The 26,193-nt window shown below is 31.6% G+C and overlaps 2 protein-coding genes across 3 annotated transcripts in view; one reads left to right on the top strand and one right to left on the bottom strand.

Annotated features, from left to right (window-relative positions):
* LOC143068486 (eukaryotic translation initiation factor 4E type 2-like) lies at positions 1–13,444 on the bottom strand. 2 transcript variants are annotated; one of them, XM_076242581.1, is made up of 7 exons: positions 13,299–13,444; positions 10,405–10,498; positions 9,927–10,049; positions 5,449–5,553; positions 4,713–4,865; positions 2,185–2,321; positions 1–1,602 (listed from the first exon to the last, which is right to left on the bottom strand). In XM_076242581.1, the coding sequence occupies exons 1-7, from the start codon at positions 13,316–13,318 to the stop codon at positions 1,560–1,562; spliced, it is 675 nt and encodes a 224-aa protein (XP_076098696.1). In that variant the 5' UTR covers positions 13,319–13,444; the 3' UTR covers positions 1–1,559. The 2 variants fall into 2 exon arrangements, with proteins under 2 accessions (XP_076098696.1, XP_076098697.1); XM_076242582.1 differs by lacking the exon at positions 13,299–13,444 and adding an exon at positions 13,100–13,244.
* The window catches only part of LOC143068484 (mediator of RNA polymerase II transcription subunit 4-like), a 19,879-nt gene continuing 7,068 nt past the window's right edge, over positions 13,383–26,193 (top strand). Inside the window, exons 1-5 of the mRNA XM_076242579.1 lie at positions 13,383–13,513; positions 18,135–18,256; positions 19,570–19,685; positions 23,190–23,334; positions 23,980–24,135. Coding sequence (XP_076098694.1) covers positions 13,446–13,513; positions 18,135–18,256; positions 19,570–19,685; positions 23,190–23,334; positions 23,980–24,135 — 607 coding nt within the window. The 5' untranslated portion in view covers positions 13,383–13,445. The remainder of the gene's footprint in view (positions 13,514–18,134; positions 18,257–19,569; positions 19,686–23,189; positions 23,335–23,979; positions 24,136–26,193) is intronic.

A 26,193-nucleotide genomic window follows, 5' to 3' on the forward strand; every position in this document is an offset into this window, starting at 1 on the left:
AAAAGTGTTATCCTTTTATTTAAAATAGACTATGTAAAATATCACATTTTTTATGATAATTCATAAATGTAGTCCTGTTGATTGTTATCTATACATCGCATTTTCATGGTTTGAATTATGCTAATAATCAGCTGTCAAGAATTCACAATATGCCACTTTTAAAAGCATACTGCTAGAACAACAAATCTCAGAATATTAAGATAATGAAAAGGGAGGACGATTTACATGATGTTAGGTTTTTACAAAATTTCATAAAATGACAATTAAAAAAAACCTTGTTCTCTGCTAAAGATGGCACCAAAAATAATATGTATTAGGACAAATAAAGTCCCACATCTCTTGGAGAAAATTCAGAAAAATTTAGAAAGCCAGTTAGGGCTATTCCAGAAAAAAAATGCATGGGAGGGTTGGAAGGCACGTTATATTAATAATACATGGGTGATGGGTATCAGAGCAACTTGTCACATGTATAATGCACTAGGATTCTCAATTACAATTGTCTGGGTTGTGGGTGCTGTGACAAACTGCCTTCCAACCCCACCATACATTTTTTTCTGGAATAGCCCTTAGGAAATTGTACATGCAAAAATCCAATATTAAAAACAAACCAACTTTTTATGCGAAGAGCTATTTTGAAAGATTTAAGTCTGTAAACTATGCTTCATACCTAAGTATCGTTTAAATTGAAATGGACCTTGCAAAAATTGCCTTCATGGAACTAAACATTTCTTAAATTCTTGGAGCTTGAATTATTTAGATACAAGCCTGAACTAGTGGATTTTAAAATTCCTATAAATCTTGAATAACAAATCTGAGAAAACATACATTCAGAAGGGCTCTTTTTTTGAATAAATTATGTGTAAACAATTTACAATGATCTATTAATTGAGACAACTATACAAGTAACAATTGTGTCAATATCCACCTGCATGTCTGGGATCAGCCCATGTCTGCAACCATTTCCCATAATCTTATACCATGGCATATATAAAGTGTAAAGACTTAAAGCGTCATAAACTACAATTAAATTATACATGTATGCCTGAGTTCAGATCTCATACAAGTGAGATAAGATCACATACTTTTGTGCAAGGATGCAATTTTGTTTCATAGTAAGAGACCTACAATCATATATCTTAGTTGAAAGATGCATTTTTTTCACCTCCGACTATAATAAGTCACTGATATTTTCAATCTATTTAGCAAACAATTTTACATAATTACACAGAATACCAAATCTTTTCATCAAGCATGGATGTATAAATACTTTACTGATAACTAATACAACATAGAGTATTCTCTCAAAGTTATTTTATAATATAAATGAACACTTCTGCCTTTTTACTGTACAACTATTAGTCACAATTAACAGCTAATGCATGTATGATGAGTATTTCTCAACATATACATTATTTTATATTGTCCAAAATCCATTCTTTAACATTAACAACATAAAATTTGTATCACAAACTTCCTATGTGCCATTCTTAAAACATTTGTCACTATTCTGTTAAAATGTCTAAAATCTGTCCGTTAATTTTTTGTTAAAAAATTCACTGTCACCTCATGAAGATATCTGTATTTCTAAAACTGGAGTTGTCTCTGAAAAATACAAATTAAAATGCAATTTTAGATGAGGAAACATTAAGGAATATGAGTTAAAGATGTATTGAACAGTATACAGACCCTGCGAGTCATAACACACTATAATGGTATTAATAATAAAGAAGAAAGTTGCATATCAAACAAGATTACAAAGACAAATATCTTTGATTGAACTCAATATATAAGATAAAAGAATCGACTCCAATCATCCAGTGGACAGGTTGACAAATACACCAGATATATCTAAAGAATACAGAGTAAACTGTGTGGTCATACAAGCATATCTACAACTTTCCATCTTTGTTCAGTGCAATGACAAAAATTTCACTACCTGAATATTTTTGGGGTTCGTATAAAATCGTTGAAAATTCAACAAGTAATGTTTACAAGAAGGACAATCAATGCAATTTTCCATATCATTTATATTATAAGGGGAATAACTCGGGTAAAAACAGTTGATCCCAATGATTATAAATTGCTTCTAAAAATTGCTGAAAATTTTGTATATTTTTATGTATTTGTATTTGGTCTGAAATCTTTCATGCAAAGATTCTACTTCATCCTCAGATGTCTACTTACTTTATGCTATCATTATGTGTTTTATATTCCATGATTGTGTTAGGAGGTAAATTAAGTATTCGTTTTAATGTGTCTCTGATTCTCGATGTAGTTACTTGGTCACAGGCAGTCCTATTCCATAATGCTAAAATATCTTCCTGCAAAATATAGTCATCAAAGATCAAATTAAACATAAAATTGAGAACGGAAATGGGGAATGTGTCGAAGAGACAACAACCCGACCAAATAAAAAACAACAGCAGAGGGTCACCAACAGGTCTTCAATGTAGCGAGAAATTCCCGCACCCGGAGGCGTCCTTCAGCTGGCCCCTAAACAAATATATACTAGTCCAGTGATAATGAACGCCATACTAATTTCCAAATTGTACACAAGAAACTAAAATTAAAATAATACAAGACTAACAAAGGCCAGAGGCTCCTGACTTGGGACAGGCGCAAAAATGCGGCAGGGTTAAACATGTTTGTGAGATCTCAACCCTCCCCCTATACCTCTAACCAATGTAGAAAAGTAAACGCATAACATTAAGCACATTAAAATTCAGTTCAAGAGAAGTCCGAGTCTGATGTCAGAAGATGTAACCAAAGAAAATAAACAAAATGACAATAATACATAAATAACAACAGACTACTAGCAGTTAACTGACATGCCAGCTCCAGACTTCAATTAAACTGACTAAAAGATTATGATTTCATCATATGAACATCAGGCACAATCCTTCCTGTTAGGGGTTTAGTATCATACCATCATAACATATATGAGAAGAACATAACCCGTGTCATGCCAACAACTGTTTTTAGAATAAATGTGTTTAGTTCCGATGCAAAGACCTTGTCAGTGACTCAATATTAACGCCAAAATATGCAATCTTTAATGACTTGACAACAGTATCGTAATTATATCCCTTCTTAATAAGTCTATTCAAAGGTTTTGTAAGTTTCTGAGGTGAATACTGACACCTTTGTGCTTTATGAAGAATATTTCCATAAAAAATTGGATGTGAAAATAGAAATACCTGAACTTATTAGAAGTCTGCATGTCTGAACTTATTAGAAGTCTGCATGTTAAGCTATATTTACGAATGATGTCTTTATACCAATGATAAAATTTAGTAAATGTTTTGACTAGTTTGTGATTTCGAAAACCCTGGTGTAATTATTTTTCAGTAATACATAAATTTCTCTCGTTAAAATCTAAAACATTATTACATACACGAGCGAATCGTACAAGTTGAGATATATAAACACCGTAAGATAGTGACAAGGGAACGTCACCATCTATAAATACTTCAAAATGTTTTCTTTCTGCACCTCAGAGTGTACCTGGATACTTCAGGGTGTTAAAATAACCACATCTACGGATATGAACGTAGCTAACTTATAATACTACAATGGGTAACATAATAAAGTCTAATTTATGAAGAAATTGATTATACAAATGTAATCAAGGTATGTAAATGACTAAAAACTCAAATAATTCCTGTCTCAATCTTTTTTAGGATTAAATCAGTATTGTAATGTGGTTTTTTTTCATAATTCTTTTGAAATTTGAGGTTATTTATCCAATAACCAACATACCAGTTAATAAAATTGTTATTTGTATATGACGCTGAAATAACTTGTTCATTTATACAATGTTTGCTCAAGAGTTATATAGAATTCACCACTGCATCTAGTATAATACAATACCTCTCATCTAGAGAAGTTGGTTTTCAAACATTTTTAAAACTGTTGAGAGAGTTGCACTATTGTATTGCACTAGATACGGTGGTGTGATCCGTTTCTCTAATGATTTTTATACAGCATGTTAGCAAACTGATCTTTTTTTAAATGGTCTGTAAAAGGATCAAGTTCTTCTTTATCTAATGCTTCTACATCATTCATGGTGGGTTTTTTTGTGAAATAATTTACAAAATCAGAAGAAAGCAAGTTAATTTGATATCATTGTTAAATTTTGAGCAAAGAAGAACTGAGATCAAGCAAACCACATGTTGATTATAATAACAAATAAATAAACCATTCAGAGAAAGTGTGAACTGGCTTATAATTAGATAAAATGATTATTACCTTGCCTTTGATTTTCAGTAAGTGCCAGTTTCCCAGAAAAAAACAGCTTTATAGCTTGCTATTCTGAGTGAGTCAATGCTCCGTGTTGAAAGCCATTAAGGTACTTTGACCTACATGTATAATTGTTAACTTTTTATACATTGTGATTTGGTTTGGATTTGTTTTATTGGCATTTTCGTATAACATCTTCTTATTTATAGAGATGTAGTTGCTAAATTTGTGTTTAAATTTATAATCACTTTTATCACTACTTTACAAATTATCATAGAAACTAAGGGCGTACATTCAGTTGTCAAGGAAATAAACAATGTTGTTATAGGTAAAATAGCAATAAACAGATTATCATTGGTCATCTCAACTTAATGCTTTTCCCACATTTACTGTACCAGCTCATGCAAGAAAATCAATCTCTATGAGATGACCAATGATATTCTATAATTATCTATATTCTAATTGTTATTTACCTGATATCTAATTGAGATCACTGCACCACATATTTCTTCTCCAACCATAAATTGTTCTCCTAACATGGCAAGAATTAAATTCTCCCAACATCGGGATCCTAATCCTTTCTTTAATCTAACAATCCATTTTCCACCTTTATTATTTGCACTGTCCTAAAAAAAAATGTGTATTAAAAATATGAGCTATCTAAATGAGAAGGGCTTATCAGCCTTAAAAACTAAAGTACTACAGACGTGGTAATATATGAATTTCTAAATTTTTTTTTAATTCACCAATATTTTTAATGGCTTTTACTACAAGCCTTTACAAAATTGTGTATTTTGACACATATTTGTGAGTAATATTAGATAAATGTATAATCAAAACATGCAAGTACCAAATAAATATTCACATAAAAACAAACATCAAGGTAATTTTTTTGGTACTTGCATGTGCTCTCTATGAGTAGGTCCTATAACTAGTTGAACATTTACAAAAATCTATGTATTTTTTACTACTGGTATTTATTGCAGTTTTTAAAAAAGCACCAAAATCAGCATATAAATTTAATTAATCTAAAAAAGGTTGACCTATGATTGATGTAAAATTCTAGCTGTATGAGAAAGGTATATGTCTATAACTAAAATTTTATACTAGTACATGTATTATATTTTGAAAGAATTTTGAAACTGTTTCAAATGTCAGCATACATTTTTTCTTTCTTTAGTCAAATCACCGGGTTATATAAATTCTTACCTCCCACATTGGTCTTATTCCTTCTTTAAAAAGATGAAAATCACAATGTCCTGTGAGATCACTGGGTCTGACGAGATGACTGTAAATACCCCAAAACTGTTCTACCTACAAACAATGTAAAGAGACAAAAAGGTTTAAACAATACAATTATATGCTCATTTACTTCCAAAGAACTTGAAGCTTCAAATACACTGCAGCAGTTCAAAGAAATGATAGTTATTATATCTGAAACACATTATAGACATGGCTTATAAGGTATGATAATGCTTTATGTTATACTGTATCAGTCCTTTTTGAATCAGATGCTCAAAAACATGTTGAGCATTTGGTTTTCATTAACATAAGTGTATATAATCATGTACATTTGTACTGTAAACTGAAAAGAAACTCTTTGTTTTGATATTAATTTTCAGTGTGAGTGCTGGTGTCAATACCAAGTTTGACACAACTGGGGATATTATTAGTTACAGGGTGTGTTAGTGACCTGATACGATATGTATGGGGTCTAACAGTAAATTCCATATGGGGTGAAATGGAAGCTTGAATCGCCATAAGGAATTTACTGACCCCATATATATTGTATTAGGTCACAGTACACCTTAGAATGAATTTATCTTACAGACTGTCTGTCATGTGGTAAAGTTTAAACTAGCGGTATATCAAAGTGATTAATCAATTTAACATGTTTAAGAGCCTACTTCCATTTGTCAATACAAAAACTAATGCCAACAATAACAACGTGTTAGCTTTTAATTTGTTTTATGAATGTATTATAATCTTTCCTTATCAGTTTCTTCATCTGGTTAAACCTTTCTGATTTCACTTTTGTTTTGGAAAAGAAATAACTCCTTACTAACCCAATATGGTTGCTTACCCTATATGGTAACTAACTATATATTTTTTTTAGGACATCCTATGACAAATATATATAGTTGTTGTGTACATTTTATTATTTTGTACAGGTTATTACTTGTACAAAAACTTTGAGAAAAAGATAACAACTTGTACAACACATTATCTTTGAGTTATGTTTGTTGCCTCTTTTGATTTAAATGTTTTCTTAAAAAACTCCTATCTTTGGGTTTGTAAGTCAAGGATTTTTTTTGTCAATTGTGAGGTATTCTTTTTTCTTTCACTATTTTCTCTTATTAATTTGTTTGTTAAATATTTGTTAAGTTTTGCATAGTAGATATTATTCAGTGTATGTATTTTTGAAATGTAAACTTCATTTTTCTTTTCTTATTTTCAGTTAAACAGCTTTTGCCACGAAATTATGAACTACTGGTTCAAAGTGACAAAGTCATTAAAAGCAAAAATAAAATAAAACCCTTCTACCATTTATTTTCAAACATAAATCATGATAAAAAGTTGCATATGCAATATCATATATTGTAGACAAAAGTAAAGCCTAATAGATCAAATAATAAGACAAGTAAGCATGACATCTGAAATTACACAATAAGCTCAATATTTTGCTTTTACATGTGCCTGTCTTACAGCCATCTCGATAACTGCAGTGAACATGGTCTTTGTCACCACTTTAAGATAGCAGATGTACTGATTTCATGACGTTAACCTCAGTGTTCTCTAGTATGTCCAACAATGTCAAATCCTCTATCTGAATCTTTTCTCTCTGTATCTAACGTGTGTGGATACAGAATTGTTAGAATATTTACTGTCATGCCACACGTTAATTATTTAATCATATTTTATTTTTTTCTACACTGTTTTGCATCTTTTCACCTTAGTTTGACTTTTCTGAAATTTTGCTCATATATTTGTTATGCAAAATGTCCACATATGTTGAAAGTGTATACCTTCAGGTCTTAGTCATAAGTTATTTGTATTATTTGAATAAAGGGAAACATTTTGTTGAGAACATCAAATAGGCCAAGGTAGAATAATGATTTGTACAAGTTATAATCTTTTTCTCAGTAAAAATTATACGAGTAATTACTTGTACAATTGTATTTGTACAGGTAATAACTTGTATGATAGCCTCATACAAGTAATTACTTGTATAAAATGTTTGTACAAGTAATAACCTGTACAAAATAATAACATGTACACGACATAGTCATCACGTGTAGTCCTTTAACCAATCATCTCCCCATAAATCTATAGGAGGTAAGATAAATATATATGTGATCTGATGCCGCATACATTTGTACATGCATGTATATCCAGAACCCTATGTTTATTTATAAATAGAGTTCCAGAGGAACAAAATCAATTATTTATTAACGAGGGGGGGGGGGGGCAAGGGGTTTAACTGTTATGCTGTTATGGGGCAATCTAATTCTTTGTTATCTGTTATTTTGAAAATATATTTGCTGTTAGCTGTTACTGTCTTATTCTTTGTTAGCTGTTTTGGGGCTTTTAGTTTTTTTGTTATCTGTTATTGTGATAATGTATTTGCTGTTAACTGTTATTGAAAATTGGAATGTTAGCATTTTTTTTTTTGACAATCAATAGTCGGTATAAATTGAAGATCATTGGACATTGGGGTCTACCACGACTAATATGTTTGTCCCATATTCAGAGAAGGATTCCATTAACATATACCCAACTCAGAAGTGAGGTCCAGGACAATTCAAGTATATCTTATGATTATCCTTTGTAATAAATTCCATTTTTTTTATGAATGTGTATTTAGAATTATCTTAATTTTTTGTATGAGAATAATGTTCCTTGTTTCCCGTACGAACATGTTAAATTAAAACAAATAGGAAAACATATGGCCAGGAATATCCGACAAGGATCTCAATTAAGGACTAGGTCCTAACAACCACTTAACTTTTTATATAACATGGTACATAGACTCAGCTCTGATTCTTTTCAAAGCAGAACCAAATGCATTGTACAGTGGAAGTTCCAACCATGTACTTGGGTCTGAAGCTGCACATAACTCATTACAAACAAATATTTATTTCGTTTCAAGCCATTGTTTCCCTACTAAACTATGTATTCTACTTACTAGTACACTTGGTACAATCAAAAACCTCAGCTGATAAAAAAAATTGTTCAAATAAGGCCTTTGAAAATAGTGGAATAAATTGCTTTTGGAGTGTCAAAATTCGTTCGAAGTACATGTACTTGATAAATTGCATGCTTATATTTGGTGCTTTTGATTTTTCTACCCAATATACCACTTTGCCTCATAGTCTTATTAAGTAAAATTCACACACCTCATTAAACGGTCGTTTAGAAAAAGTCAGAATATTCAAACTCTTTTAGGTCATTTTTTTTTTTATTAGCAACAAAGGGAGCTTCAGTCAATATATATAAACAATACACCAACGTTTCATGAGAACTGCTCAAAGCATTTTTGAGTTATTTTTGAAAACTAGAAAATACCACCTTTTTCTAATGAATAAAATCCCTTAACTCAATAACATAAAATCGAAAATTAATAAAAATCGAAAGGGAGTTTACAACAATAGATATAAACATTTCAGCAAAGTTTCATGAGAACTGCTGAAAACATTTTTTGTGTTAATGTCTGAAAACTGGAAAATCCCCCCTTATAAAACCCGTTAACTCGGAAACGTAAAATCTATAATTTATAAAAATTGAAAGTGACCTCATGTTAATAGATAATAACAATTCACCATATTCCTTGCTTTGTGAAAGCATTTTTGAGATAATTATTATCAGAAAACTGGAAAAAAAACACCAATTTTATTGAATAAAAACCCATTACCCAGAAACTTAAAATCTAAAATTTATAAAAAAAAAAAAAAAAAAAAAAAAAAAAGGGAGCTCACGTCAATAGATATAAAAAAAATTTCCCAAAGTTTAATGCAAATTGTTTAAAGAGTTTTTGAGTTAATGTCCGACATGTTGACAACAGACGGACAACATTATACCATAATACGTTCCGTAAACGAGCGTATAAAAAATATTATAATATATTGAGTAGTAATTTAAACACATTCTAGATACATAAATTAATACTAAAAACAAAGTCATAGAAAATGGAATGCATTACAAAGGATTATATCCGTAATAAGAAATACTGATTTGTCAAAGACCGAATTATTTTAATATTACATTTACTGTTATCTGTTTTTGTCCATTTTAATTCCTTGTTATCTGTTATGAGCCAAATGAATTTGCTGTTTTGCTGTTATTGGGACCCCCCTGCCCCCCCCCCCCCCCCCCCCATTAACTATTGTTGGATGGCCAAACTGTGAATTTGATGCTATTCAATGCAATGTTGGTTTCACAACTATGACATGCCAGGGCATTTTCATAGCTTTCTACATGATATGGTGACCTATAGTTATTTACAAACTCATCCTTTGTTCCCTGGTTGATTGTTGTCTAATTGGCAATTATACCACATGTCCTTATTTTCATACTGCTGAAAATTAATCTAGGTATTTCTATTAATATGGTAATGATTATTTTATATGCTGATACTTACAATAATAGCAGTAAAATAGTGCTGCATTGTTTCAAAGATGTGAACTTACTGATGCAAATGTCCCAACTAACTTTAAATTCTGATCATAACTTGCAGAAGATTTTCCTTGCGATTTCCGAGAAAACCATATTGCGTAGTTAAACTGTAATGGGTGTTCTCCAGGCCCTGGTCTCTGAAAGAAAATCCATCATTTATAGATATTCTGCTGTTATTTTATTAAACCAGTCAGAGTTTCCCATTCAAATTCAAATTATAAATGTCAGAACTATTCATCTTACATCAACCATGCATACATATACTTAATAAAATATACTGAAACTGGATTAAAAAAAAAATATGACACAAATCATTTAAAAAAAAAAGTCAAAAAATTTCTTTCTGTTCAAATGATTTTTTGTTTGTTTAAAACAATTTACTTATGTTGTTTAGCTGGACATTTTTTTTTAGAAGAGACCATAGTCTGATTTGTCTCTTTTTATAAAATATAAATTTCAATCGTCATCATAAACTATCTTTTGAAGACTTACTGGTGAAGGTCGAACTTTGAATGGAGAATCTGTTTCTTCTTGTTCATTTTTCTGTTCTGTTTGATCATCCTCACCGCTATCCTCTTGTTTTAATCTACAATAACAAATTAAGTCAAAATGGAAAGCCATCACTCATGTATCATACTTTTACTATGTATTTCAAAATCAGTTTCTAAATGCAAATGTGGCATAACTACAATACATCTCAACAAAAGACTGTAACAAAATTGACAAAAGTGCATCCAGAAATAAATTATCCTGCTGTTGATATATATGTCTACACTCAAGCCTTTCTACATTTGTACTTGACATGCTCAGCCTCTTTATAATGATACATGTAGTAAGTCAAAAATAAATTTGGAGTTGAAATTGTTAGTGTAAATATTCACCCACAGAAAAAAATGTAAGATTGATTAACTAGTGAAATTCCAGTAAATACAAGATTGACTCACCACATATCAATGTTAAAGTCCATAGTTGAGAATGTGATTGACCTATGTAAAATATTTATGTGGTTTTTTTTTCTTATATATTTCAACAATTTGTTTTGATGGCATATCTTTGAGTTTCTTTTTATGAATTTAATCACTGTTTAAAAAATAAAAACTTGGCATTGGGCTATTAATGCTATGGTTGATCACTGTACAGTGATTAGGTCTTGATTATTTTTGTCGCTAGGTTGCTGTCTAATTGCTATTTACTCCTCATATCCTCTAAATTATTAGATAATAAGTTAAATTTATTTCATCATTGTTCATTAACACTTTTGCTGCACTAGGGAAATATCTTATCTTATCTTATAGATGTCCTTTGTCGACAGACCATTCTACATGTTCTAAAGACATATGTATGCTTCATTTGTATATGACAAAGAAAGTTTTCAAGCTAACAAAAGAATTATTTCAAACTTGTACTACATGTACTTGAATAATATACTTATAGCATACATGTACATATGTATAATTAATCTGAATACAAACGATGTGTTGTCATAGTGACAGATATGACATCTCAAAATTTTTTAAATGTTTTCTAAAATATTTTGCACCACATGAAACACACAACATTAATTCTGAAATGCTCTTTATGGTGACACAGGCATAATGATGGACGGACAGACAGAGGTAAAACAGTATACCCCCCCTTTTTTAAAGCGGGGGTATAATTAATGATACAATGTATCATGCAAAACTTGGGCTTGTTGTACATGTCTGACAAAGCACTGGATTTATCTCTGATTGAGAGGCTGTCCTACAATTTCATTCATTGTAACAGTTATGTACATGTACAGTACTAGGAAATAGTGTTGTTCCGATGATCGGAATAAGTCGGAAATCAGTTGGTTGGGCCTCACGATGTCGATAATCGATTGGGATTTTGTTCAATCGATTGTCGCTATAGTTTCCGGACTTTTTGCGTATCAACTTCCGGTCCGTTTGCGGTTTGAATTTTATTTGCTCAGTCAAACAAATTGCAACAAAAAATATCAGTGGATGACAATAACAATGTCAAACATCCTATAATTAAAGACAAAACCATTTTTTCCCCTTTAAAACGTGACAAAAGTATTGACTATATATATACAGATTGATCTTTAAAATAAATAACTTTGTATGAAATACTCTCTCAATACCGGATACTTGTTACTTGAGAGCGTACATGAAATCCTTCAGATTTTAGACAAAATAATTTTTTTACTTCATTAGAGCGTGTCACAAATTGCCTTTTATTAATGTTTTATCCATTAGTAGCGTCAAAAGCGTCATATTCCTTCCCAAATTGCTTGTCAAACATCGTTTATGTTTGTAAATTTTCTGAAATTTGTCCGCCATTGAAATACATTAGAACCACGGATCGGATACGGTTCAACTATGTAATAATTCCGCATTTTTGCAATTATAAGTTCAGACGCTCGCTTGACACAGTTGACAGAAAAATGATGATCATAAAGTGAAAAAAAGCATTCTACACGAATTAACAGACATTGGCTGGATCCTCTTTGTTTACTGCATATATTTCAATGCAAATGCATTGTTTTATTTTTTTCAGTTAATCTTAAATTTCTTAAAGTAAAATACTTTATATATATCGTTTCTTACTGTGAAACATTCAAATGTTTATACTGCTAAGTTATTGAAATTATAATGTGAGTTACACCATTGAAATTTAGAAAAGTTAGTGTCACTCTTGGTAATTAATGTTGTAATTATGAGATAAAATATGTTCAATCTGAATCTGGATTCTAATTAATTCATTTTTATAATTGCTAAATAAAATATGAAAAGGAAACAGAAGATCAAATATTAACATATAAAACTCTGCAATGAAATGAAATATACACATTAGACATGACCAATGAGACTAAAATGCATGATTTCATTTAAAAAAAGGGCAAAGTATTCTGATGCGATAATAACCGATAGTCGGTTGGTTGCTGTCAAACGATTGTAATAGATAATCGGTTGGTAATTTCAACCGATTATCCAACACTACTAGGAAATTTGTTTTTATCAGGATACTGCAAAGTCTAGGTCTGGTCTAAACAGCTGTTGACACATATTTTTGATTCAAAGTTGATTTTTTTTAAACATGTTAAAATACACACGAAGAAACAAAAGTACCATGGTAGGATTTTATGATAACTTAAAGAAAAATAATAATTGTAGTTTTCATTAGTTTTGCTAAAAAATGTAACCTGTTCATCTTGGACTTGGTGACTATTCATAAGTTGCACGTGTTTGGGCAAATTGATGACGTCAAAATTATGCCTTTTGCCGAACAAAAATTGACCCTACGGAAAAATGTGTCAATGGAATGGCTAGGTGTCATGCAATTTACTAAAAGATCTTTAAATATAATTGGTTAGTTATGAATGTATGCATGTTTTTACGTACGCATCAAATTTGTTGTTCATGATGAGTTTGTTTTGATTTTATTGACATTCACTTCCGGTTTCCTTTTCTTGAATGTGAAAGTGTATTCGATTGGTTCATAAATGTTTCATAATCTATCAGCATAATTTATTGGTCGAATAATTCAGCATGGCTTCCTCCATCAGCACCAAACAAAAACTTTTACAACAAATTGATGATGTTGAGTTGATATCTAAGTAATTTCACTGATAATAATACTGTCGTTTCACATATTTGAAACACCAAATGAAATGCATGGTTTAGACCATATAAAAATGTCAACTTTAGGTTTTTTTCCTACCAAACTTGTAAAATCCTGGAAAACTGCCATGTTTTTGTTTCTTAGCCTTTATTTTACCTAAATGTATATAGTCTTAACACCCTATGTACATGTATATCATATTTATAATATACTTATATACATGTAATAAGCGTATATCTAAAAGTTCTGGAGGATTTCTTATAAATTTTTTTGTGCCTGTCTTTTCTGTCTGCACTAATTAAAACAATAAAAGTGGAGGGAAAAAAGTGAAAGGGTTACCAATTTTAACACGGATATTGCTGATCCTTATTATATATATCCTTGATTTTACCATATAGACATTTAATTATTTTATTTACCAATTATAGATGTTGTGAAGGGTGCAGGTCGTTTCGTAACCTGGTTGTTTCGTAACTAGTCGATTTGTAACTTACAAGGTTGTTTAGTACCTGAGACGTTTTGTAACCTTATATCAATACATAATAATAATATGAGTCGTAGGTTACTTAAAAAATAATGAAAAGACCTATTGATGTACATATATATCTATATTTATTTATTAAATAATTGATTGCACATAATTTTACACTTTACAAGTACAGTTTTACACACATGCGAATAGAACAGAAGAATTTAAATTGTCCATCATCATTTAGATGTACCCCGTCCTTGTCAAGTATTTAGTCTCTGCCACGTGCTAATTGATGTCTCCAATACTTACACCACTCATCTTTATGTTGCTGAGTTCTTTATATTAATCTTCCTTTTTTTCTATCATAAGTTGTTTCTTTCATGTTTCTTGTTTTTTGTATACGGACCAACTGCTGCTGCTGCTCCGGCCAACTAAGACTTTGTTCATGTTTATACCAGGAGTTTTCGGATGAAAACACTATAAACATGCAAACATAGTGATGTCTCTGAAAGAAAGAAAAAGGAATAGAGTAAGATAAGGGTTCTAAAAAAAAAAATAAAAACTTTAACTCCGTCAATGCCGGTCCCCAGCCTGGGTGAAAAAGGAGGAGGGTTATGCATTGGCATGTAAAAGTGAGAAAAAAGTAGAAAATAATTATTTTTAGGTCATGTGCCATGGTTCATGTCCCATTAATCAACTTAATCACTTTACACCTACTATAATTATTTTTTATTAACTGTCATTAGTTGTCATAAAAACATTAAAGCTGTTACCGAGCGTACCAATTAGCCAATAATTAAAAAGATTTAAGAAAGTTTTAAATTAAAAACATTACAATATTGTTATTATTAGATGAACAATTTGATCATTTATAAATAATAACTTTAACAGTTTCATTTAATCTAATTAATTTAAAATAACACTTTATAACCACACCAGGTACAAAACGTCTCAGTTACAAATCAATGTAGTTACGAATCGACCAGGTTCGAAATGACCAGGTTACGAAACGACATGCATTTGTTGTGAACTTACTTATTTATAAAACAATAAACCAAAAGTCTGAGCGGGTAAAATCTTACATGGGGTTCACAACAAGTATTTGTCTCATTAAACAATTACCACAACTTTATACGGCAGTTACGTTTTTATGCAGACAACATGTAAAAATACAATACTTTATTATCAAATATCAAAACATAATAAATATACAACACAGTTTATTCACAAAATAATAACAAATGAACAACCAACGTTTATGTGTTTGAATTGCCGATCGCGCTATATTTAAAATGGGAAACTACGATCTATATATAGGGCAAAGTATATATTTAGAACCTGATGCAGAGATCAGTAAAATAGTGTGTAAAATGTATGCTGTTTATAAAATATGAAACAAGTTAAACTATTAATCTTCTTATTCTGCAATGTGTACGTAAACAGCTACCCACTTCAAAACTATAAAAACAATTGCTGGGCGGAAGTTGACGTCAACAATGAGAAAGTGAAAGTACAGGAATAAATATAACATTACATCGTGTAAATTGTACTTTTTAAAACAATAGACATAGTCATAGGCCCTTGTTCTGTTGTTTGGCAAGATACATAAATATATATATATTTATAAATTGACGGGATTTGACACTACCTTATTAAATATAGATTCTACCACTGCATCTAGTGTAATACGATATTTATCCACTTGAGACAGTTAAATTTTCAAATTTAAAACGCGAGGCTTGCCCGAGCCTTTTAAATATTTAAAATTTAACTGTCGAGAGTGGATAAATATCGTATTACACGAGATTTGGTGGTAGAATCTGTTTCTCTTCTTCTTTTCCAATGATCTGCAAAAAGATGTGTTCTTTCTATGTGACATCATCAGGCATGGTCGCCTTTTTTCATGCAGTAACAATAAGAATTAAGAGGAAAGCAAGAAAATTCGACGTCATAATCAGATTTTAACCAATGAAGTACTGAGATCAAACGAACCACTCGTTGATTATATTTTTTTTTTATACAATGGGTGCAGAAAGGTATAAATTGACGAAGAATTAGAGAAAGCTGATTATACAATCTTGTCTTAGTTAACAAATGACGTGTAGGTGTAATACCACCATTGATTTTCCCCTATTAGTCTTTGATAAATTTGCACTTTTCAAAAAAATGTGCAGAATTTATCTTTGTTTTAAATAAAGAAATACTTGGCATGAGTCAAGTTTTATCCTATCCAGTTCTATAGAAAAAAAATTCACATAACATTTCATTGCATATAAGAAAATAACCATCATTGGAAGTTAACCAATCAAATTTCTCCCCTTATTTTATCTGTGTACAAGGTTTAGTCACCATGTAACCTCAAGATTAAAAAAAATTCTATACAAATCCATAATAAAAAAAAGTGGTGTTTTGAAATACCCAAGACATATGTTTATGACACAGAAATGGTTTTACTGCAATAAAATGTAGGATTAATTACCTACAACTGTCAAATTCAAGGGAATATTTTTTTCGACCTACTTTCGTATACAACCGGATGTGACGTACCATGATTTGGTGGTATTACACCTGTATGGAAATGGACATGTGATATACATGTACATACTCACATACTATTATCTTGATCTTAATTATTTTTGATACTATCAAAAAATGTCATTCAAACTTAGTAATCAGTTTATTGAATTTGTGATCTTTCAATTCAAATTTTTCATAATTGCATTCATTCCATCACAGAAGGGTTCAAAATGCAAACAGGATGATACAAAAATGGCGCTGATGCCATTCCGTGTTACAATAACTTTCACAAACCACTATTAAATAGTTCACATCATATAAATCATACTTGATGGCCATTTTAAATGACAAAATATATCTACTTACTATTAACGCTTCAAATAATGTGCTGAGTTCTGATCATTTTTCAGTCAGACCCTTCCAATACCCAGAAATTTCCCTTAGTCTGGGAAAGTTCAGGATTATATCAACTTTATACTGAAAAGCCTATCAGATGCATTTCCTGTTAAATAAACTGTACTTGTTTTTTTTCAAAAACAGTATTTATATGCGCTATCAAAATAATTGTTAGATTTATATTCGGGCTCTGGAGAAAGTTTAAGTAATAAATATTTGTTTCTAGATGATGGTGTACACAGCCCTTTCCAGAATCATTAATTTTATTCCAGACTATATTTTCAAGAGGGTTCTTTCCCTTGTTTTCTATTAACTTCCTACCAATAGTACTGCTCTTCACTGCAGTGAACCAATTTAAGTTTAAAATCAGATACAGGCTTTCAGAAGGCAGCTTCCAGAAAGTCCTGTAGTCCTTGCTATGCCATGATTTTGGATGATAAGTTGCTTTGAAATGTATTTATTTATGTGTGTGGCTAATTTTACAAAAATAAACTTCTCTAACTGTCAGAATATATAAATGTACAAAGATAACACACCATTCCTTTCTAAATTCCTTTTTTCAGTATCCTTAATGTCAAGAATAAAAGTGATCAAGTACAGAAAGGGTGTGATCATCTATCAGGGTTCTCAATAAAAGATAAATTCATGAGTCATGGACACAGTGAAATGTAGTCTGGAATTCATGACAGTAATTTGTTTTGATGAGGATGAATTTAATTTAACTTTTTACAGTAAATACTTCTTTTGTCACCTTTATGATGTAAAAGAGTTCTCATTTTAGGAGAATAGACTAGCAAATAAGATTCCTAAACTTAAAATCTTATGAAATATTCTGCATTGTCTAGTTCAATGATATTCTATTCCGAATAGAAATAATCAAGTTCTCCAAGGTATATCATATAATATGACTACATGTATTTTAAAAATCCTGGTTTATGGCACATTTTATATATGTGAAAACTTAAAACCATGTGAGTCATATAAGCCTTTGCAAAGTTTAGTTTTATACTATATTATAAAGTTCATTAATGCATTTATCTTTAAAACATATCTGGGACCATCCTGTGTTTTTCATTGGGTATACTGAATATTGCTTTTCTTTAAAAAAAAAAGAAGTATTGTGTTGAAAGTTTCTGGTAAAGACAAGTTTTTTTCCAGATTTAAAACTTCAAACTTGACTTTATTTGCAACTTTCATTGAAATGTAATGAATGATTTTATGTATTTTACAGGGAATTATTTGAGATAATTAGCACTCCCAAAGGACAGCAAAGACCTGATGCCCCAGATACAATGAATCTAATGGACCTACTAGTCCATAAGGATAAAGAAATTAAAGAATCATTAAAAACAGGTAGGTGAGAAAAATTGTGGAGGTATGCAAAAAGTTATTTTATTAATGCTCAGCTGTACTCTCCCTAAAGAGATATTATTATTCCATAAATTATCAAGGGGTGGTATCATGGTATGCATGATCTTAGTTTTTCTTTTATCAAAAAACAATAACCGGTATGATGTAAAATTTTCTAAATATCATCTGATTTTAGCTAACCTGACCTCAAGCAGAAAGGGGCAACTATGCCTGATGAGGTCTCACTGAAAGAAATCACCACTACTTTTTGAAGATCATTGTAAAAGAAAGAAATTACTTTTTCTAGATAATCATCCAAAATAATAAGGGAAACAGATTCCATCATATCAGAAGAAATTACTTTCTCCAGATATCCTCTAAAATAATAAGGGAAACAGATTCCATCAAATCAGAAGAAATTACTTTCTCCAGATATCCTCTAAAATAATAAGGGAAACAGATTCCATCATTTCCTGTTGAATAGGATCTTACTCTTCTTTCAAGAGTTCAATTTGAAATATATTTAATGTTAAAACCTGCAGCAAACTCAAGTTTTACAATTTTTGAAAGTTAAGTCTCAGATGCGAAATATCTTATCACACCGTATGTATTGGTAGAATCTCTATATATTGACTGAGAACCACTCAAGTCCATTCCATTAAAGTAAAAAATCGATGATATTAGGAATGGCATTTAAATTTTTGTTTATCGCTGAATCTAAAACAATTATATTTATTATACTTCACTTTAAAATGCCATATTTTGATTGGTTACTAAGAGGGTGTTAATTTAATCTATCACATTGCTGAGTGGGTGACAATTTTTTTGAATGTTACCCAATTAGAAATCGACAATTTAAATGACAATGAATTGAATTTACATCAAGTAATTAAATACAATGCTTAAATTCTATGTTTTGGCTCAGATTTTATTATATGACTGTCAAAATACAAATATTAACATCTTGCCTAACTTTTTTTTTCCTTTCTAATACCAGTAACCTTTTTATATACCTGACGTCATAGAAAAAACTTTAAAAATAAAATTAATCTGTAAAAGACTAATGATAGGACATTCAATATAATAAATTAAATAACACATAGCTCAGAGGGTGTTAGAGCAGATTGGTACCCCTCAAAAAAGCATTGTCAACCTTGACTTTGCAGCGGTTCACAATGTTTTCTCAGGGTAACAATCTGCTCTATAACCCTCTCAGCTATGTGTTATTTATATAATATCAATGCAAGTTGATTAGAATAGTATATACATTTTAGACAGATATTTAACACAGACTGATTGTGATTTTAATATTACAGCGGCAGAACAAGCAGAGATACAGAAAACAATAGATGAATTAAAAACAGAGGTAGATAAAAGAGATGCCAATATAAAACAGTTACAGACCAGTCTAAAGGAAGCTGAAACAATCCTGGTATGACAACAGTTCTAGTGTTTACAGAAAAAGGCAATTTCTACAGAAAAAATTGAATATACACCTGAATATAATTTTCAACAAGTAAAATGCTTTTTCAAAAATCTTATAGTCGCCGTCACTTAAAATTGGCACCATGTTTTTTGTCAAAAAAAATTTAAATATCAGCCTTTACTTAAGATGATGTTTTTCATTTAGCTGAAGTAAAATCCTGTCCAAATATCCACTACTGTCTTACCTTTTATTGTGTTTGCACTGTATAATCCTGACCTTCACATTTTTCAAGATTATTTACATTGTATAACCGCCATCTTGGTTTCTATGAGGGTCCCTTATTCCATAACATTCGTTACTCTTCGGTAATATCATTGTCATTGATGATACAATTTCCCGCGCTTTTTACGTAAAGATGACGAAAAGCTCAGAGGGACACAAGAAAATGGAGAGCACGTGGAACTCCACGGCAACACTTTCGGTAATAACAATGTCGGATTCCACCATACAAAATAATCTTGGATTATGTGAAGGTCAGGATTATACAGTGCAAAACACAATAAAAGGTAGGACAGTAGTTAATTTTTGGAATGATATTTGATTCTGCTTATTATTATTTAGTAAACACGGTTGATATTTAAGAAAATTTTGACAAAAAACATGGTGCCAATTTTACGTGACGGCGACTATAAATAGATTTGGATTTCATCAAATAAAAGCAACTAATTTACTGGATTATATAAAAGTCATTTTAATTAACTAAAAGATGCTTATAATTATAGCAGGGCTCACGCTACCAGGCGACTTGGGCGAAGAAGTCGCCTTCCCGACCGTCACTTCGCTTTCCCCGACCCCCAAAAGCGAAAACAAGTCGCCCTGTTCTTGACGACAGTCGCTTTCAGTCGCTTCCGTCATCGGACATTTTCAATTTTTACCAAGTTGATAAAACATCAAATTTTTCTTGATAATTAAAGAAATTCAGACATAAACGATTCATTATCTTTTGAAAAGAGGTTGAAGCATTGTCTTCGCAGTGTGTAGCAGGTTATTTGATAAAAATGCAACTTTTTATCACTTCGTGCATTTCCGCAAGTACCGGTGCTTGTTACTCGAAAACGTACAACAACCTCAATTTCGGCGGCAAAATAAGTTTGTTACTTCATTTAAACGTGATAAAAGTTGCCTCCAGTAAATTTTAATCCATTTATTGCATTAAAAACGTCATGTTCCTTTCCAAATAACTTGTCAAACATCGTTTATTTTTGTAAATTTTCTTGCATTCATCCGCCATTGACCGATTTCTAATCTCCGGATCTGAACCGGACCAGCTATGACCGAAATCCGTACTTTTACAATAATTACTACGGACGCACGGATGGAACAGCTGATAGAAGAATATTGATCCCAAAGGGAAAAATTACGCATTCCACACGCATGAAGAGACTTTTGGTTACATCTAATTGATTGGTGTATATAATTCCCTATATTTTTTATGGATTGTTTCAAACTATTGATTAAAGTTGCTTAACTCTGAGACTATTATACTAATATCAATATATTATGGCCCAGCTTAATAACTTTTATATTTTTTTTATGAGAAACACTGAATGTCATACACAAGATAATTTTTAATTAAATTGTAATTGATATATTATAATTTCTTTACATTTTTTTAAATATTTTTTATTTTTTTAGTGCTAGATATTTAGTTGGTAGTTTCTCACAAGCTTAAACAACTTTTAATTTCAAATGTTACTTTAATTGTAATTTTTTTACTCAGATATGAATTGAACAGTATAAAAAGAACATTATTTACATATGGCCCTTTATACTATTGTAAAATCCAAACATTGTATCGCACCGCGCGAATGAGCACTTCTCTTTCAAATCTCACCACTTCTCCCTATCAGTTTCAAAAAGAGAAGTCACTTCTCCCTATAATTCTGAAGTAGTGTGAGCCCTGAATTATAGACTTGTATATAAAATAAAATTTGTAACATATCTGGCAGTGGCGTAGCTTGCATGTATGCTCAGATGCTCAAGCATCCACATCATTTTGACAAAAAATTTTTTTTAAAATAAAAATATATATATATACATGTAATTGCATATGTTGTGTCTGAATGTAAGGGTGAGGATATGTGAACATGGTCCAATCATTTCCAAAGCAGTATACGTGGTCTTTCCTTTAAGATCATTTATAGTTTATGTAAACAAGATGAATAAATTGCAGAAAAGTGCTGTCAACTTTTTCGTAAAAAGTCTACGTCTTAGCGCATCGTCGGCAACGGCAAGCGCAGAGGATGATAATACGTAGACCTGCAAACATGTTTGGTCTGAGATTGAACCAAGCGGAGCGATGACAAAGCAAGGTTACTAGTTAACAACGAACGCATCGTTTCCTGTGACATTAAATACGACTAGTATTTATTATGGAGTGTGGAGGGGGGGGGGGGGGGGCGGAGCTTATGTTTTAATTTGCATAAGGACAGTCTATTTGAAAATGTGTGTGCTAAGGTTGATTGCCATTATAATTGATATTGAATTCCAATCACCTGTCAGTGTCATCAAACACATATACAAAAGAACTGAGTGTATAATATGGGATGAATAACTGGACACTTCACTGATGAGTTTATCCCAATACTGCTGTCTATAGTGGGACTGGTCTTAAATAAGTGAACTTCTTAACCCCGCCCAGTCAAGTGAAATAACATTGGTAATACAAGTCTATAATTATAAGCATCTTCTAGTAAGGGCTATTCCAGAAAAAAATGTATGGGGGGGTTGGAAGGCAGTTTTTGTCAGCACCCGCCACCCAGACAATTGTAATTGAGTATTATAGTGTGAAAAGTTGCTCTGATTCCCATCACCCATGTATTATTAATATAATGTTCCTTCCAACCCCTATACATTTTTTTCTGGAATAGCCCTTACTAGAAGATGCTTATAATTATAGACTTGTATTACCAATGTTATTTCAACTGATCGGGTGGAGCTTGCGTTTTAATTTGCATACGGACAGTCTATTTGAAGATGTGTGTGATAAGGATGAGAGGCATTATAGTTATTGCTGATTTCTAATCACCTATCAGTGTCAACAAAGGAATTTATAAAAGAATGACTGGACACTTCATTAATGGGTTTATCCTAAAACACCTTTCTATAGACGGGCTGGTTTATTATGATTGAACCGGTTAAACTCCGCCCAGTCAAGTGAAATAAATCGAGTAATATATAAATAAAATTTGTAACATTTCTATTTTCTTTTAAAAGTTTGAATAATCTCCCATTAATCTTCTCGAAAAATGTACTTATACTAGCTATTTAATTTTCAACCTCTAAACAAATATCAGTTAATAAAATATACTGGTATGAGTATTACCCCTAACTGTCAATGACAGTGGTATGGATGAAAATAAAGTAAGAAATAAAATTAGGTGTCTGGGATTCATTTGGATGTCCTAATTTCTAAATACAATATATTGAAGAATTTGGTTTTTATTGTAGTCAACAGCCATATATCAAGCCAAGAAAAAACTGAATGCTATACAGCAGGCAAACAAGAAAAAGGTGTCATCTGAAGAGCTAATAAAGTTTGCTCATAGGATCAGTGCCAGTAATGCAGTTGCTTCACCTCCTACATGGGCCCCAGGTGAGAAAATCGTCATCAGATTGTAAACTGGTGTTAAAGTGATCTATTTTGTAGTATTAGAAAATTGTTTTTGAGGTTAGATATTGATTTATTACCCCTTTTTGTTCACATTGAAGTGACTTTTAATTTAATTGAAGTTTCAGCCTGTGAGTGTGTAACGTTTTTCACCTGTATTTAGATTTAAAGACTTATCGATATGTGCATTGATTAGTTTTCAAAACTTTCAACATCCATTTAAACTCGTCATCTTCTGGACAAATTGTTTGAAGACATTGATTGAATACACCCTTGTAGCACTATTCCTTATGATAATTCAATACCTTTCTTTTAGTATTTTTCTTATTAAAACATTGGTTCTGTCATTCTTGTAAATGACTTATTTTTTGTGTTTAGTTAAGTTTTTTATTGACATAAAAATTGTCAGATTCTTGTTCACTTGTGTTAAAGCAGGTTGGAATAATTATGTTTCAACATTTGTCAGATATAGTGGTTTCCTTCAAAACTTTTTTCTAATATTTGCTTTTGTAAAGAAATGTTAATTATTCTCAATGTAGATTGCATTGTCAGGCTCTGTACCTTTTCAGTAAGTGTAGCAAATTGTGCATCACATACATTTACTTTAACAATATATATATTAATTTGCAGGTGATCCTAGAAGACCATATCCTACAGATTTTGAAATGCGATTAGGATTTTTAGGAAAGGGAAGTGATATCCCCGCTGGAGCCCATATGTTGCAGTCACAGGGTTCATATGGAGAACCAATGTCTAGTAATAGATCATCAGCTAATACATCAATAGGTAGGTCATCTTAACAGTTACAGAGGTCATATGGGGAACCAATGTCTAGTAATAGATCATCAGCTAATACATCAATGGGTAGGTCATCTTAACAGTTACAGGGTTCATATGGGGAACCAATGTCTAGTAATAGATCATCAGCTAATACATCAATGGGTAGGTCATCTTAACAGTTACAGGGGTCATATGGGGAACCAATGTCTAGTAATAGATCATCAGCTAATACATCAATGAGTAGGTCATCTTAATAGTTACAGGGGTCATATGGAGAACCAATGTCTAGTAATAGATCATCAGCTAATACATCAATGGGTAGGTCATCTTAACAGTCACAGGGTTCATATGGGGAACCAATGTCTAGTAATAGATCATCAGCTAATACATCAATGGGTAGGTCATCTTAACAGTTACAGGGGTCATATGGAGAACCAATGTCTAGTAATAGATCATCAGCTAATACATCAATGGGTAGGTCATCTTAACAGTTACAGGGGTCATATGGGGAACCAATGTCTAGTAATAGATCATCAGCTAATACATCAATGGGTAGGTCATCTTAACAGTTACAGGGGTCATATGGGGAACCAATGTCTAGTAATAGTGTAATGCCGGCATTCCCCCCTTTTTATAGTAAGCCTTTGCCTGTATAGTTTCTTGAAATTATTGAGGATAAACGATAGATGTTAGTGAGATGTCTAATGTTGCAAGTAATGTAAGACTTGTAATTTACTATTTTTACTGTTGTTTCCATGATACGACAGATTTGTGTATGTTAGTTTGTTAAGAAGTTTTATTTCACGTACTGATTCCGTATTTTCGCGGTAGTTACCTTATTATACTCTAAACTCAAATAAAACTGTTCTTATGATCTACTAATAGATTTAAAGTCAAAACCCATCTTTATTGATGAAGATCAATCCATGTTTACAAATAATATCAACATTACGGGAATTTCCCTTGTGTGATCCATGGTTTCCGATTGGTAAACAATATATAACAAGCTCTGCCATTGGTCAGTTGAAAGTATAAATACAAAAGCAACAACAGAATCGAGGAGTGTTGGGTTAACAATGAATGGATAGTAACACACTTAAATAGAAGCTGGAATATGTCTGAGAAATACAGACAAGCGTTGGAAATTAACTTTGTATTAATTTAAGATTGTCGGTGCCGGTGACGGTGCTATATACGGGTGCCGGTGACGGTGCTAAATACGGGTGACGGTGACAGTGACAAATACAGTCACCGGTCCCGGTGACGGTGCTAAGGTTGTCGGTGACGGTGTTAAGGTTGCCGGTGAGGTGCTAAGGTTGTGGCTCACGGTGCTAAAGTTGTTGGTCTCGGTACTTAATATTTTCGATGTTTTGATTATACCAAGTTGGTGTGGTATAAAGTGAAATAGGATAATAAAATCTTTATATAGGGAGATTATACAAATAGTCCAAATAAGTGACAACTTTAAGACTTGACTGTTGAGAAATATATACTAGTGTTGTATGTCGAAGTAAAACCAATCATTACCGGGAACTCGACCAGACCAGTGACAGAACCTGCAAGACCCAGCCTCTCCAACGGAGATTATTTATTTTCGTACTAATAAAATATGAAACTTTATTTATTTAGATATTTTATTTCATAACTATAGATAAACACAAGTACATATACGATCTCCCTTTCTTTAACGTGTTTTGGTCCGACGGTAAACAGTGGACGTCGAACCTTACACTTTATAGATTCTTTTACTCTTTTTTTTTCTTTGTGACCCTGTGTTCTCTGGTGGCCGACTCTAACACCAGGGAGGCGGCGTTACAATAGATCATCAGCTAATACATCAATGGGTAGGTCATCTTAACAGTTACAGGGGTCATATGGGGAACCAATGTCTAGTAATAGATCATCAGCTAATACATCAATGGGTAGGTCATCTTAACAGTTACAGGGATCATATGGGGAACCAATGTCTAGTAATAGATCATCAGCTAATACATCAATGGGTAGGTCATCTTAACAGTTACAGGGTTCATATGGGGAACCAATGTCTAGTAATAGATCATCAGC

Source organism: Mytilus galloprovincialis, chromosome 3 (genome assembly GCF_965363235.1).
Source record: "Mytilus galloprovincialis chromosome 3, xbMytGall1.hap1.1, whole genome shotgun sequence".
Taxonomy (NCBI): domain Eukaryota; kingdom Metazoa; phylum Mollusca; class Bivalvia; order Mytilida; family Mytilidae; genus Mytilus; species Mytilus galloprovincialis.

Coding starts and splice junctions, on each gene's coding strand:
- LOC143068486 (XM_076242581.1), bottom strand. CDS start 13,318: ATGAACAACAAATTTGATGC. Junction 5,554..9,926: donor TAGTTGGGACATTTGCATCA/GTAAGTTCACAT, acceptor CATTGTTTGTAG/GTAGAACAGTTTTGGGGTAT. Junction 2,322..4,712: donor TGATCTCAATTAGATATCAG/GTAAATAACAAT, acceptor TATATTTTGCAG/GAAGATATTTTAGCATTATG.